The sequence below is a fragment of the Dryobates pubescens genome, chromosome 21 (genome assembly GCF_014839835.1).
Source record: "Dryobates pubescens isolate bDryPub1 chromosome 21, bDryPub1.pri, whole genome shotgun sequence".
Taxonomy (NCBI): Eukaryota; Metazoa; Chordata; class Aves; order Piciformes; family Picidae; genus Dryobates; species Dryobates pubescens.
The window spans coordinates 12125881-12138249 of record NC_071632.1 but is presented as its reverse complement, the minus strand read 5'-3'; the positions used below and the strand labels follow the sequence as shown (position 1 = coordinate 12138249).

The 12369-nt window shown below is 43.0% G+C and overlaps 1 protein-coding gene across 1 annotated transcript; it reads right to left on the bottom strand.

Annotated features, from left to right (window-relative positions):
* Positions 1-1047: 1047 nt before the first annotated feature.
* MTPAP (mitochondrial poly(A) polymerase) lies at positions 1048-12045 on the bottom strand. Its single transcript, XM_054171411.1, has 9 exons — positions 11853-12045; positions 9526-9698; positions 8619-8849; positions 8011-8235; positions 6210-6421; positions 5207-5433; positions 3379-3471; positions 3196-3269; positions 1048-1999 (listed from the first exon to the last, which is right to left on the bottom strand). The coding sequence occupies exons 1-9, from the start codon at positions 12034-12036 to the stop codon at positions 1661-1663; spliced, it is 1758 nt and encodes a 585-aa protein (XP_054027386.1). The 5' UTR covers positions 12037-12045; the 3' UTR covers positions 1048-1660.
* Between the last annotated feature and the right edge of the window lie 324 nt (positions 12046-12369).

Genomic DNA, 12369 nt, shown 5'->3' with positions numbered 1-12369 from the left:
TAATGTTTGTATGCTGTTGATGACATTGGTACCCAGACCAAGCACTGAAAATGTCTTTAACTTTGCTACCTGACACCTTCTCATTTAAAAGTAAAGAAAACCATGAGTGAGCATGGATTTGGGGGAAAAAAAGGGACAACTGGAAAATAATGTGTTCAGAATTTTGTGTATATATGTATTTAAGATATAGACCATCTCCTTCTGAACCAGATGGAAAGAATTTGTAAATTCTAATTCACTAGTTGCAAACGTTTGCTTTGTAAATTGCTACTTAAATGGCGCAAAGTGGCCACACGGTGGCGCCACGTCACAGCGCTAACAAACGTAGTGCCTTCTATAAACATCACCTCAGGGATGAACCTGTTGTAGTCCTCAAAAGCTGTAATGCAGAGACCTCAATAAACTGGCAGAGAAATGCGTGTGTTTCAGAGACCATTGTTGCTGTCCCAGTTTCCTGATCAGCCATATGGCTTATTTTTATACGCATAAAACCACATTCATCACAAATTCTCAAACTGGATGAGTAGAAAGAAATGTACCTGGAAAATCTATCTGACATTTGTCTTTCTCTGCTTCCCTCTCTGACTTCCTTCCTTTCCTACCCTCTCCCCCTTCCTCTGAAAACACTCTTTTTTTGTGTCAGATAGAGAACTCAGTGCTTCAAGTCAGCAAGAAGCAGTGACTCTTGTTGGCCCAACTGATCTGGAAGGGAGACAGTCATCATTCTGCTGAATAACTGAAAAACATGACAAGAATGGGAACAGGACTCCAGCATGATATATAATTCCCTACAGATCTCTCTGCAAGGCACAAATCCCTCTACAGGGAATAGTGAGAGGAAAGCTGTGGTGTTGCCTGGTAGGCAGTAACTTCAAGGAGAGAGACAAAGCAAGAGAGGCATGCAAAAGCCCCTGCCTGAACCTGAAATACAGGTTTAAAGTGAAGGCAAAATGAGGAACAAGAATGTATACATAAGTGTGGGTGGGAACCAGTTATATGGGTATGGAAAACAAAAGAGAGTTAGTTGACTTAATAGATTGGAGATCAGGTGGTAAACACAAGACTAAAACCACTTTTCCAACACAAAACAGTTGTGGTGCCCTTGGAGCAATGAAAATGCAATCCTTACTATCCACTTCCATTCTCTTTATTTTGTCTTGGCACTATCTACATGAATGGAAAACGACTGCAAAAATAGATACATGCACCTTGGTTTGGCTTCCAGAATATGGCTGGAATGGAAGCAACGATTCTAACATTCATCTTTCAAATTGTGGTTTCACTGGAAGGTGGCTATTTCTTGAGCTTTTACTTAACATACCACTCATAAGTCAGCCAACAGATTCCCAGAGGGATTTTCCCCTGCTCCTGTCAGTCGTCTTTTTAGGTTTTTTTTTTTTCCTTTACAGAATGCCCAACTGAATGTTTCTTCCAAAATGCATCTGTCAAATTCCCATTTGAATGCTCTTTATTCATAAAACAGATGGAAAAGTGAAGAGTAAGGAGGAGAAAACTGTACAGAAGGAAAGCAGATCTGTACAAAAAGCATCCCAATGGAAACCAGAGGTCATTTGACTCTCCACCGTAAAAGAAATATTAAAAGTGATGTTCTTGCATTCTTTAAGACAGAGTACCAGCTACTCTGTGTCTGTGCTGAAAGTCACTTCCCCACTGCTTTTTGTAGAGTGTTTGCATTATTTAACTTTAAAGAGTCCAAGAGGCTTCTGATTGTTTCACTTCCTATTCCTTTCATCCTATTCTTCATCTTGTTGGGATTATGTTTTCCAAATGGTACCAGCAGGGCTGCCAGTCCCCAAGGCTCTTTATTGATTGTTCGTTGAGTTTTGTCTTCCTTCTGTAAAATCCAGGCACTTTCTCTGGCCATAGCTATAAATTTCTCCAGCTGTGGCTGATTAACATTCTTGCTGATATTAAGCTCTTGTTCAAAGGGGTTCCAGATATAAAGAGGAGATGACTCAGGCTTATTTACTTCCTTTCCCTGCAGGTAATGTAAAGAAAAAGCCAAAGTTGCATGTATGTGCTATAGGCTGAACAAGTAAGTCATTTGAGCTATTACATAAGCATGAAGAATAAAAATATTTTGACCCAGTAGAGAACTTTTTGCAAACAAACAAGCAAGAAGTCATTATTAATCCAGTTAATTTTCCCGTCAACCTGACTAAGTCTCTTAATTCTCTTAGCAGCGGTCTTGCTATCTTCATCTCAGGTTTCCCCGCAGGCAAGGAACGCACAACTACATCTTAGTCTGTCCTTTTGGCCATTTTCCCACTCACCTTTCACAAACCTCAGACCTCACTCATTACAACCTCCTACTCCCATCTCCATTTGTGTATGGGCAGCTGAGTGTGTCATCATAGCCTGCTTCATGTGGTTTGATCAGCTACTGCCGGCACTTAAAACTGCTGAAACCATTGCTTGGCCAAAACTCCTCCTAACTGTGGTGCAGAGTGCCTATGCCCAGAATTATGCCCCAAATACCTCCAAAACTTGTCCCTACATGTTTTGCTCAAATGCCCTCCTTTCCCCTCCTTTCTGGAGTGGGTACTCAGCCCTCTCCCTTCACAGAAAGGGCTCAGCTTCTGGATACAACCAGTTTAAATGTAGTATCACAGTATCAGTCAGGGTTGGAAGGGACCACAAGGATCATCTAGTTCCAACCTCCCTGCCATGGGCAGGGACACCCCACACTACATCAGGCTGGCCAGAGCCTCGTCCAGCCTGGTCTTAAACACCTCCAGGGATGGCACCCCAACCACCTCCCTGGACAACCCATTCCAGGGCTTCACCACTCTCATGGTGAAGAACTTCCTCCTCACATCCAGCCTGAATCTCCCCACCTCCAGCTTCATTCCATTCCCCCTAGTCCTATCACTACCTGATATCCTGAGAAGTCCCTCCCCAGCCTTCTTGTAAGCCCCCTTCAGATCCTGGAAGGCCACAATTAGGTCACCTCGGAGCCTTCTCCTCTCCAGACTGAACAGCCCCAACTCCCTCAGTCTGTCCTCATAGGAGAGGTGCTCCAGGCCTCTGATCATCCTCGTGGCCCTTTGTACTGCACTGTACTGTATATACAATTAAAAATGATACAAACTGTTGCTTAGCATAGGTAGCAGTTTGCCAAACGACAGACAGAGAAATGCAGCTGATAACGATGGGAGATTAGAATTCATTTACCTTTCGAAGATTTATGGAATTCTTTCTGAAATCAAAGTTGCCAAAATACTCAAAAAAGTCACCCAGCAATTCATCTAAGGGCAAGAAAGCCAACAGCCATCAGAAACATCAAGGAAAAGTTTCTTTTCAATATGCTCATTAAAAAAAACAAACATTCAAAAGGTTTCTGGAAGATTGACCTACCAAGTGCTTCTGTATTTTTTGTAGGTGTAATCTTGCTTAGATCACTAACAAATGAGCAATCATTTCCTCCAATGACATGCTTGTCGTTTTCATCTGAAACAAAAAATGGCAGGCATACTTTTGAAATGCCCAAGAGTAGAAGGCCACTGTAGTTAATAAAATTCAGCTAACAGACATGACCGAGTTCAGTGAGTGTGCTCATGTTATTGGCTAAATCAAATTAGGAGTTCCCAAGTGAACTTTCAGGATCAAATTCAACTAAAGTGCCTAAAGATTTAAAAGAGAAAAGTCAGTGGACAGGCAAAGATGCATGAGTAAATGACATACTTTCAAAAGGCTACAGGAGAGAGATTCATGACATCTTGGTATCTCTGAAGTGACTTATTTTAGTATCATAGTATCAGTCAGGGTTGGAAGGGACCACAAGGATCATCTAGTTCCAACCCCCCTGCCATGGGCAGGGACACCCCACACTACATCAGGCTGGCCAGAGCCTCGTCCAGCCTGAGCTTAAACACCTCCAGGGACGGCGCCCCAACCACCTCCCTGGACAACCCATTCCAGGACTTCACCACTCTCATGGTAAAGAACTTCCTCCTCACATCCAGCCTGAATCTCCCCACCTCCAGCTTCATTCCATTAAGTCACAAACCTGGTATCTCTCTATTAAGAACTCTATTATATACTAAACTTTAGCACAGATCTCTGAGGTTAACACCTATATGAAGGTTTCAAAACAGATCAGACCCAAAGTACCCACTATCATTTTCTGGAAAACTTCAAGAGAATTAGAAATACTCTTGTGTAAAATTTTAGGACAGGTGTTCTGGTTTATGTATAAAAATTCTATAGAATTCTGATGGAAAAGTTTAAAGGGAGGTTGTAGACAGGCAGAGGTTGGTCTCTTCTCCCAGTTAACCAGCACCAGAACAGAGGACACAGTCTCAGGCTGCGCCAGGCGAGGTTTAGGCTGGAGGTTAGGAGGAGGTTTTACACAGAGAGAGTGATTGCCCATTGGAATGGGCTGCCCGGGGAGGTGGTGGAGTCACCATCACTGGAGGTGTTCAGGAGGAGACTTGATAGGGTGCTTGGTTGTATGGTTTAGTTGATTAGGTGGTGTTGGATGGTAGGTTGGACACGATGATCTTGAAGGTCTCTTCCAACCTGGTCTATTCAATTCTATGGAAACAGCTGAGCACAGACCTTTTTCTGCAATGCACTCAAAGCTTCCAAGGAAGTATGTTGATAAGCAGAAGGCATGAATGAGGAATTAAGAATTTGAGGTGTCCTTCTATGCTTTCACAAGATTTACTGAAGATAACCCAGCCTGAAAGCTATGTATGGAACAGCCAGAACAGCTTGTTTGTGAAGACAGAGGAATTACTTGCAAATGGCCTGAACAGTTTAAAGCATATTACAAACTGTGAGGAACAAACATAGCCTTTCTTTTAAACACCTGGTATTTGTAAAACCATGCACATTATGTCTGTCTGCACAAAATCCTTAACAACTGCAGAGACATCTGAGACCCTAAAAGTCTCATGAAAAAACCCAAACAAACCTAAAATAAACCAAAACCAGCCAGCTTGGGAGCACTAAGCAAATCAGTGACTTTTAATTATCTGAGGCAAGAACAAGCCTAACTCCCCTAAACAAAACTTAGTATTTTATTGAAAATGGATTTATTTTGCCTTTAAAACTGCATTATTTCCACCTCAAACTTAAGGCACACATAATATGCATTAGTATTTGAGAGCACAGAGAAAGAGGCTTTAGAGAAAACACATGTGAATGTCACTTCAAGGGACACCTGAACAGCTGTCCTTACCTGCCAGTTCTTTAAGTTGGTCTAGTGTTGGAATGATAGGTGGTGATCTCTTTTGCAGAAAAAACATGACCATCATGGTCAGAGAGAAATTCGTGATCCAGCTTCCAGGAACACTATTTGTAAGTCCATGGACCCGGGCCCAACATCGTATAGTGAACACCAGCGCCCTCACACGGGGATCCAGGCAGCCATAGATGTACAGCAGCTCTGTACTTCTTATGGCAATGCTGAAGACATTAAAAGTAAAAGATATGTAAATGATATGAGAACTGCCAAGGACCAGATGCAGTATTTGCTGTTCAGCCCTGACCAGTTAAAGGGAAGAGGGCATTCATTAAAAGCCCCAAATATTTAACTACTAACAAACCACCACAAAACCCAACGGAAGAGAACGCCTGAAATTGTCCAGGATGAACAACCTGAGGGACAGTAAGACCTGTAGGTTTTTCACAGTAAGAAGGATGCAGCTATGGGTAAATAATAGCACTGCATTTGTACTGTTTCCTGTTTCCCTGCTCCACATTACAATGGGGGAAAACCAAAAAACTCATCTTCTAAGTACTCAGGAGTGAAACTATGCAGAGCCAAGGTGCACAAACACTATTTAGCCACTACTGCATTTGAGGTACATTAATTAATACCTCTCTCCTAATGTATAATAAAATACAACTAGAACTTCTTCTATAGTTTTAATCTAAAAATTAATAAAGTAGTGCACTGAAAAATACATGTAATGGCTAATGAACACTGCCTTCTTTTAATTCCTTATCAGCCAGCCTTAATGTAGAGTGGTTTTTCAAGTCTTCAGTTTCAGCCAGCAAGTATTTCCTGTGCTGGAGAAAGATCTTAATCACATTGAAACCTAACTTCTAGAAGCCAAAAATAATCCTTTTTACTTTCAGAGGCAACATTCACACTTGTTAAGAACCCAGAAAGGAGGAGACTAAAGAGTTTTCAAGTTTCAGAACATAAGTACACTAAACTTTTTAAAGCCAGGTCTCACCTGTTGCTCACTGACAGGTCACACTGGAATCCTGTTGGCTGATGGGAAAACTTGACCAGTGGACAGCGAGCGTTGAGTATCTTCTGCACGTTCACACAGCCAGGACCAAAATTATCAAGGCAATCACCAATGACAGAAAGGATTTTCTGAGTTGCTAATCTTTCAGATGGTAATCTTTTCATTTGAAATTCCATTTCAAAGGGACCTTTTCTCTAACAGAATTGCAAAAGTAAACTGTTAGCTCTAGAACCAAACAGATATTTAAGTACACTTCTGAAAAGACTAAAACAATTTCCAAAGGAGCTTGTGCAGAGACTCAAAGACAAAAAAAGCCACCAAATCAAAGCAGCCTATTGTCTTTTTCTGTTTTCTGTGTTTTTACAAGGAAAACAAAGCTTGTTTTTTCCTAAACTATCTGCCATCATGCAAACACAAAGCTTTCAAAATACCAGAGTCACTTAATTACCCACTCAGAATCTATGAAGAATCCCAACTTCTCCACAGGGCATCTATGATCCAATTCTCCTTTCTTCCTACCCTGATTCTCATCTCCCTCTTTCCTATTTTTCCTCCAATCCAAAAGGATATTTACACCATTTACAGTCAACAACAGGTAAGATCCCTCCCAAAATGCCTTGCCTATTTCTTTCCCATTCTTATGCTTACATGCACAAGAACTGAGACACAACTGAACAGCCCCAACAATTTGAAGCTGCCCAAATGCCAACACTAAAGGTGAATTTGGTTACACAGTGTGGACTTCTGACTCACTGTGTGGGTAAACATGATCAAGATGAAATTTAGGATGTGCACTGAAAAAGGCAATGCTGTTGACTGAACGCTGCTTACTGGCAGATTTGTAACTCTCCAACTTCTCAAGGTAATGATGCAAGTTCTGTACTTTGGTCAGCAAATTCTAGTGAGGGTGTTTCAGTATCAAGCTTCTACACTTGTTCAGTAATCACCACTTGTTTTAGTGCTTGCTGTTGCATTATCAACTAGGCATAGTAACTTTATGGGAAGACTGACAACTGAAATTATCTGCATTATTATCTGCTTCAGTTCCTGTTTTGCTCCTGGGTCATGGTCCTCATATCATCTACAGTTCACACATACTGGCTTATCCTCAGGTTCCTTTCAGGAGTAAGCCAACTAATTCCCTTCACGATGAAAATCAGGTGCTGCTAACATGATGATGCACACAAATATGTGTGCAACCCTCAACTGTTCACCAATACCATCCCAGGTCTTAAACTTTCACAGCTCCACAAACTTGTATGTGTGTATATACACAAATATAGGTACCCTAGCACATAACTCAACAGCTTCTCTGAAGCCTGAAGTCCAGTCTTTGAACTAAGGAAAATAATCTGACAACCCTCCCAAAATGCACACGCACAAACATGCACAAAATTACTATACTTTAGAACATGGAGGACCCTAAAAGTCAAAGCCAGCACAGATGAAGCCCAGCAGCTCCAGAGAAAAAACCACAACAGTAGGAGGGGAAGGTCCTGATGGTCTCTCATTACTGGCTCAATTTTGGATGTTGAGTTTTCTCACAGTGAAATTCACCCAACAGCCTATTTAAACACAAAATAATTTTATTCCTGTTGCAAGGAAGACCTCTTTCATGTCACATCCAGCTTCTGAAAGTCTTCAAAATAAACTTATTCACAGTCTCTAGTCTGACCCCATGTAAAACCTGAGTATAAATAAACTGATTCCTGGGCATGAAAGAGCAAATGAGCTGCTCTGTTGAAGAAATCCAACAGACTGAAGGTGCACAGCATAGCCTTACCACTTTTGCAGCATGCTTTTTTGTATCATGGAAGTCCAGAAACATGTCCACATCACATCCCAATTTGCCAAAGGTGTTGACTGAGGACCCAAAAGGCTTTACTGTGCTGTCTGGAAAATAGGCACAGGCAAAATCCCGAACCAGAGAACAGGCCAGAAACCGGAGCTTGATGTTTTCTTCTGTGAGCTGATACTCTTTCAGTAGAATGTACATCTGACTGCTTATCTGGTTAAGAAAATAACACTGTAAAGATACCATGACCCATCTCCATCAATTAATATGTAGTTTCATCTACTTAATATTGTTGCAATTACAAGATTTTTTTTTTAATGCAAAGAGCTTTATTTCACAGAATCACAGAATGCATCAGATTGGAAGGGACCCTTAAAGGTCATCTTGACTAACCCCCCTGGCACTGAGAAGGAATTATTTTGACAATTAAAATTGCTACTGTCATCTGTTTCAGTGTAGAAGAACCACTCACATTACCTTCTAAAAGATACTGACTTTTTTAAACAGATGCTTTGTAAGTCTCCCACAACCACCTGCAAATCTGAAATGGACATGGATCAGTTTTAATTGAGAAAGACATGGAAACTTCTACTTACACTGTCTGCATGACAAAGCTTTTGAATCAGCTCTTTCACTGGAAGGTGAGACTGAGGAGCGAGGTGAAGTGGTGTCTCTCCAGCAGCTTGACTCACTGGGTTTTTCAGTGTCAAAGTAAACAGTCTAGATTTAAATGGGACATGATGCTCTGCAGAACTTGGGAGCCCAACAGCATCCTGCAGTGAGGCTATACTGTTCTTTTCTGAAAATTCTACTAAAGCATGGATTCCCTAGAACATTGAGAAGGGAAATAAACAGGGTTAGATAAATGCATACAGCCTAGAACTGATGCTACTTGTATTATTCTGATGTTTCTGGGAGTATTGAGACGCCCCTCTTGAAGGTGAATGCTCAGTGCTGTGCCTCAACACTTTTAAGACACTTTTTCACTAGAGGTCAAAAGTATTTAAGATATACTATTCTTTGCAGTAAATAGAATTGGGATGGGATGGGATGGGATGGGATGGGATGGGATGGGATGGGATGGGATGGGATGGGATGGGATGGGATGGGATGGGATGGGATGGAATGGCATAGAACGGAATGGCATAGAATGGAATAGAAAAACACTAAACATAAAAGCTTTTAAATCTATTTATCTTCACAACTAATGTTCAAGAACTCATGAAAAAATAGTTAGCTCTATTATAACAGCAACAGTGCCACAGAAGAGTTTCAAAGACTTGGTGCCAAACAGGTTGCTAGCTGGCTTTTACAGATGGTGCTTAGCAACTTATGAATAAAAATCTGTTTCTCAACAGTGTGTAAACTTTAACAAAGATGAAAACTATGTTAACTATGTTAATTATCTATCACTTCTTTAACGTGCATATCAGAGGCCTCGAGCAAACGCTTGTATTTCTTCTTGTCAAAGCCACATTTTAGTTTACATTGTTAATTACTTACACGATTTTCAAAAAAGAAATGACTTTTAATGCTTCCATGACTGGATAAATACTGCAGTAATTTCTTTTCATTCAGTCTTGATGGGCACTTAATTAAAACAGTCCGTTCTGCTTGCTCCAGTCGTTCTGCTTGGACCTCAGCGAATGTCTTCTTTCTCGTAGCGACTTCAGTATCTGAGAAGAAATGAGCATCACGGCTTTTTTTTACAGATACAGAGAGTTGGAAGGCACCCTCAAAGGTTATCTTGGCCACCCACCCTGCAGTCAGCAAGGACACCTCCAACTACATCAGGTTACCCACAGCCATATCAAGCCTGAAACTTGGGTTTAGTACACTTAGCCTCTTCCTGTAGACTGAGCAACTGAAAAAAAAAAGATTTGTCCTGGGTCTCTAAAAGGCTTATAGCAAAATAGAAGACAAGACTGAATGAAGGACACAAACATGAGTGTATTTCTCTCACAAATGCATACATTTGTAAGAACAAGGAGTAGGAAATATAGAAGAAAACAATACTAACTTCCCTTGATGACACAGGAAGCTCTACGATAAATGGAATCTGCTCTTTGAATTGCTGCTCACCATCAAACCCAGCACACAGTTGGACTCTATGTCCAAGTCTGGAAATATCAGCTAGGGTATGAGGCAGAGATACACCTTCAGCAAACTGCACAGAAAAGATCACCTCTCTCAGCTACCATGAAACCAGCACTTTCACTTTGGAGCAATTCAACACTTGCTTATTTTTACAACTCATCACATTCATTACAGTAAACTCCTACCCAGAATTTTTGTTGAATACCAAACTTTCATCTCATCTGCCACAATAAACCCACAGATCAGTCATATCTCACCACACTACTGGCAATCTATACTGCTTCTGACAGCCTGCTGAATTAACATGGAAATGAGACACGCTGGAACATCCAGAAACACAGTGTGGGGGTTTTTTATTGTGCACAGGCAAAGAGGCCACAACTCAAATGCAAAAGCCTAATCACTTCCTTGCATAACTCACTAGCCCACTGATCATGGAGCATTACTGGAGCCTGTAAAGCTGCTCCCTGTTGATACTGCCATTTGTAATTCAGACTGGGAAGCTGGAAAACATGCAGTTTTCTGCAGCTACCATCTGTACAGAAAGGTTCAACAGAGAGTTCCTGATGTATTCAGTTTTGAGGAACCCATGGGGTTTTGTGGCTTCAAGAAAATATTAACTATCAGCTAATTACAGGTTTTTTGATGTTGCTTTTAAAAACAACTTTTATTTTACAAGCTTACTAAGATCTCACATAGGTTTGTAAAGAAACAAACTGGTTGATTCAATAGCTTAGTTTTATATACCATTTTTCAGCAGAACACCAAAGCTGCACTTTACGAAGATGATAAAGGTCCTATTTTCTGTAGAGGCAGAGAAACTTGACGTGACTGACATGCACAATGGACAAGTCCCATGGGCAAGTGACACAATCAGGAGATTAATTCAGATCTTATTCCTACAGCTCTCTGTATTAGACCAGAGTGGCTGTGTGATTATTGCCTGGTTTACTACGTGTCTGTGCTTAGTTACTACAGTAAAAGATGTACTTTGACATCTCTTCTCAGCTCTGCTGGTCACTTGCACAGTCTGAGCACAGCACAGATGCAGATGATCACATCCAAACGGTCATTGTGAGCACTGTAAATGCAGAAAATCCAGGAAAGCCCTGGTTCCATGCAACATTTCCAGTTAAGAGCCAGATAATTTCACAATTCTTTTGAACAGGTACACACCAGCACAGCTGCCAGGAGAAGCAGCCTCATTCTCCACATGGTGCTTGTACACATCTTAACGCTGCCCTCTGCGTGCTGATGCTAATGCAAGCACTGTCCTGTAGCGAACCAGGTGAGCCTAGCGGACAGTGCTCCCTGCTTGTCCTGTCCTAAAGCCACAGCAGCAACCAGACCTTTCCTGTGTCTTTTAAAGCCAGTCTCTCAAGACAATCACTGTCACTTAATTTACCTCTGCATTTAATGAAACAAGTCCTACAAAACGGCAATGGAGTTTGATCTCCTGGCCTGAATGGCACTACAGCCACCGGCTCCGCTGCTGCCGAAATACCCGCCGGAAAAGGCTGCCCGGGTCCCGAGATGATTTTCACGCCTAGGACGCCGGTAAAGGCGAGGCGACTCTCCCAGAGCCGAGCCGCCCTCCGCAAACATGACAGGCGACCACTTCACTCCCCACGCCCTCGCCTGACCTCATCGCCCCCCTCCACTGGGGAGGAACCGCCCGAGAGAAACGGCAGCCAGGCCATGAGGGGAATGCGGCGCGGCCCGAAGACTCGTACCTTCACCCACTTCCTCGGCGCCGGCCGCCTGCAGGGCCCCCTGCACCGCGGCGCCGGAGGAGCCGAGGCGGGCCTGCTCGCGGGCCTGCCCGCGACCCGCACAGCCGCCGGCCGCAGCCGGGCCAGAGAGGCGCAGACGGCCCCGCAGCAAGGACAGCGCGCACCCTCCCGCGCGGTGCGCCATTACCGGGCAGCACCGCGCCGTCAGCGTCAGACACTGCGCAGGCGCGACCTGTCGTAGTCGACGGCAGCCACCGAGGCTCAGTATTCCTCTGCTGGTGCGGAGCGACTCCCGGTATACTGGGCTGGCCTTGGGTTATCGGCACGACGTTTCACGGGTCAGGAAGGGCTGTTCCTGCCGCCGAAGCGTGTGACAGCACGCAGTTGCCTGCTCTGACATGAAGGAGCAAGTCTAACTGGCCGACCCAGGCCAGTACCAAAGCGTGTGGGAGCGGGCAGCTGCCTGTTGAGGAGGGAACAAACTGAGCTGCCCAGGCCCGAGGCATACGAGTACAGC

What these genes read in the sequence shown, in the direction of transcription:
- MTPAP (XM_054171411.1), bottom strand. Translation starts at nt 12,036, where the DNA reads ATGGCGCACCGCGCGGGAGGGTGCGCGCTGTCCTTGCTGCGGGGCCGT. An exon ending in CGCCGAGGAAGTGGGTGAAG is followed by an intron (nt 9,699 to 11,852) that starts GTACGAGTCTTC and finishes ATTTCTTCTCAG; the next exon opens with ATACTGAAGTCGCTACGAGA. An exon ending in AAAAGCATGCTGCAAAAGTG is followed by an intron (nt 6,422 to 8,010) that starts GTAAGGCTATGC and finishes CAATTCTGTTAG; the next exon opens with AGAAAAGGTCCCTTTGAAAT.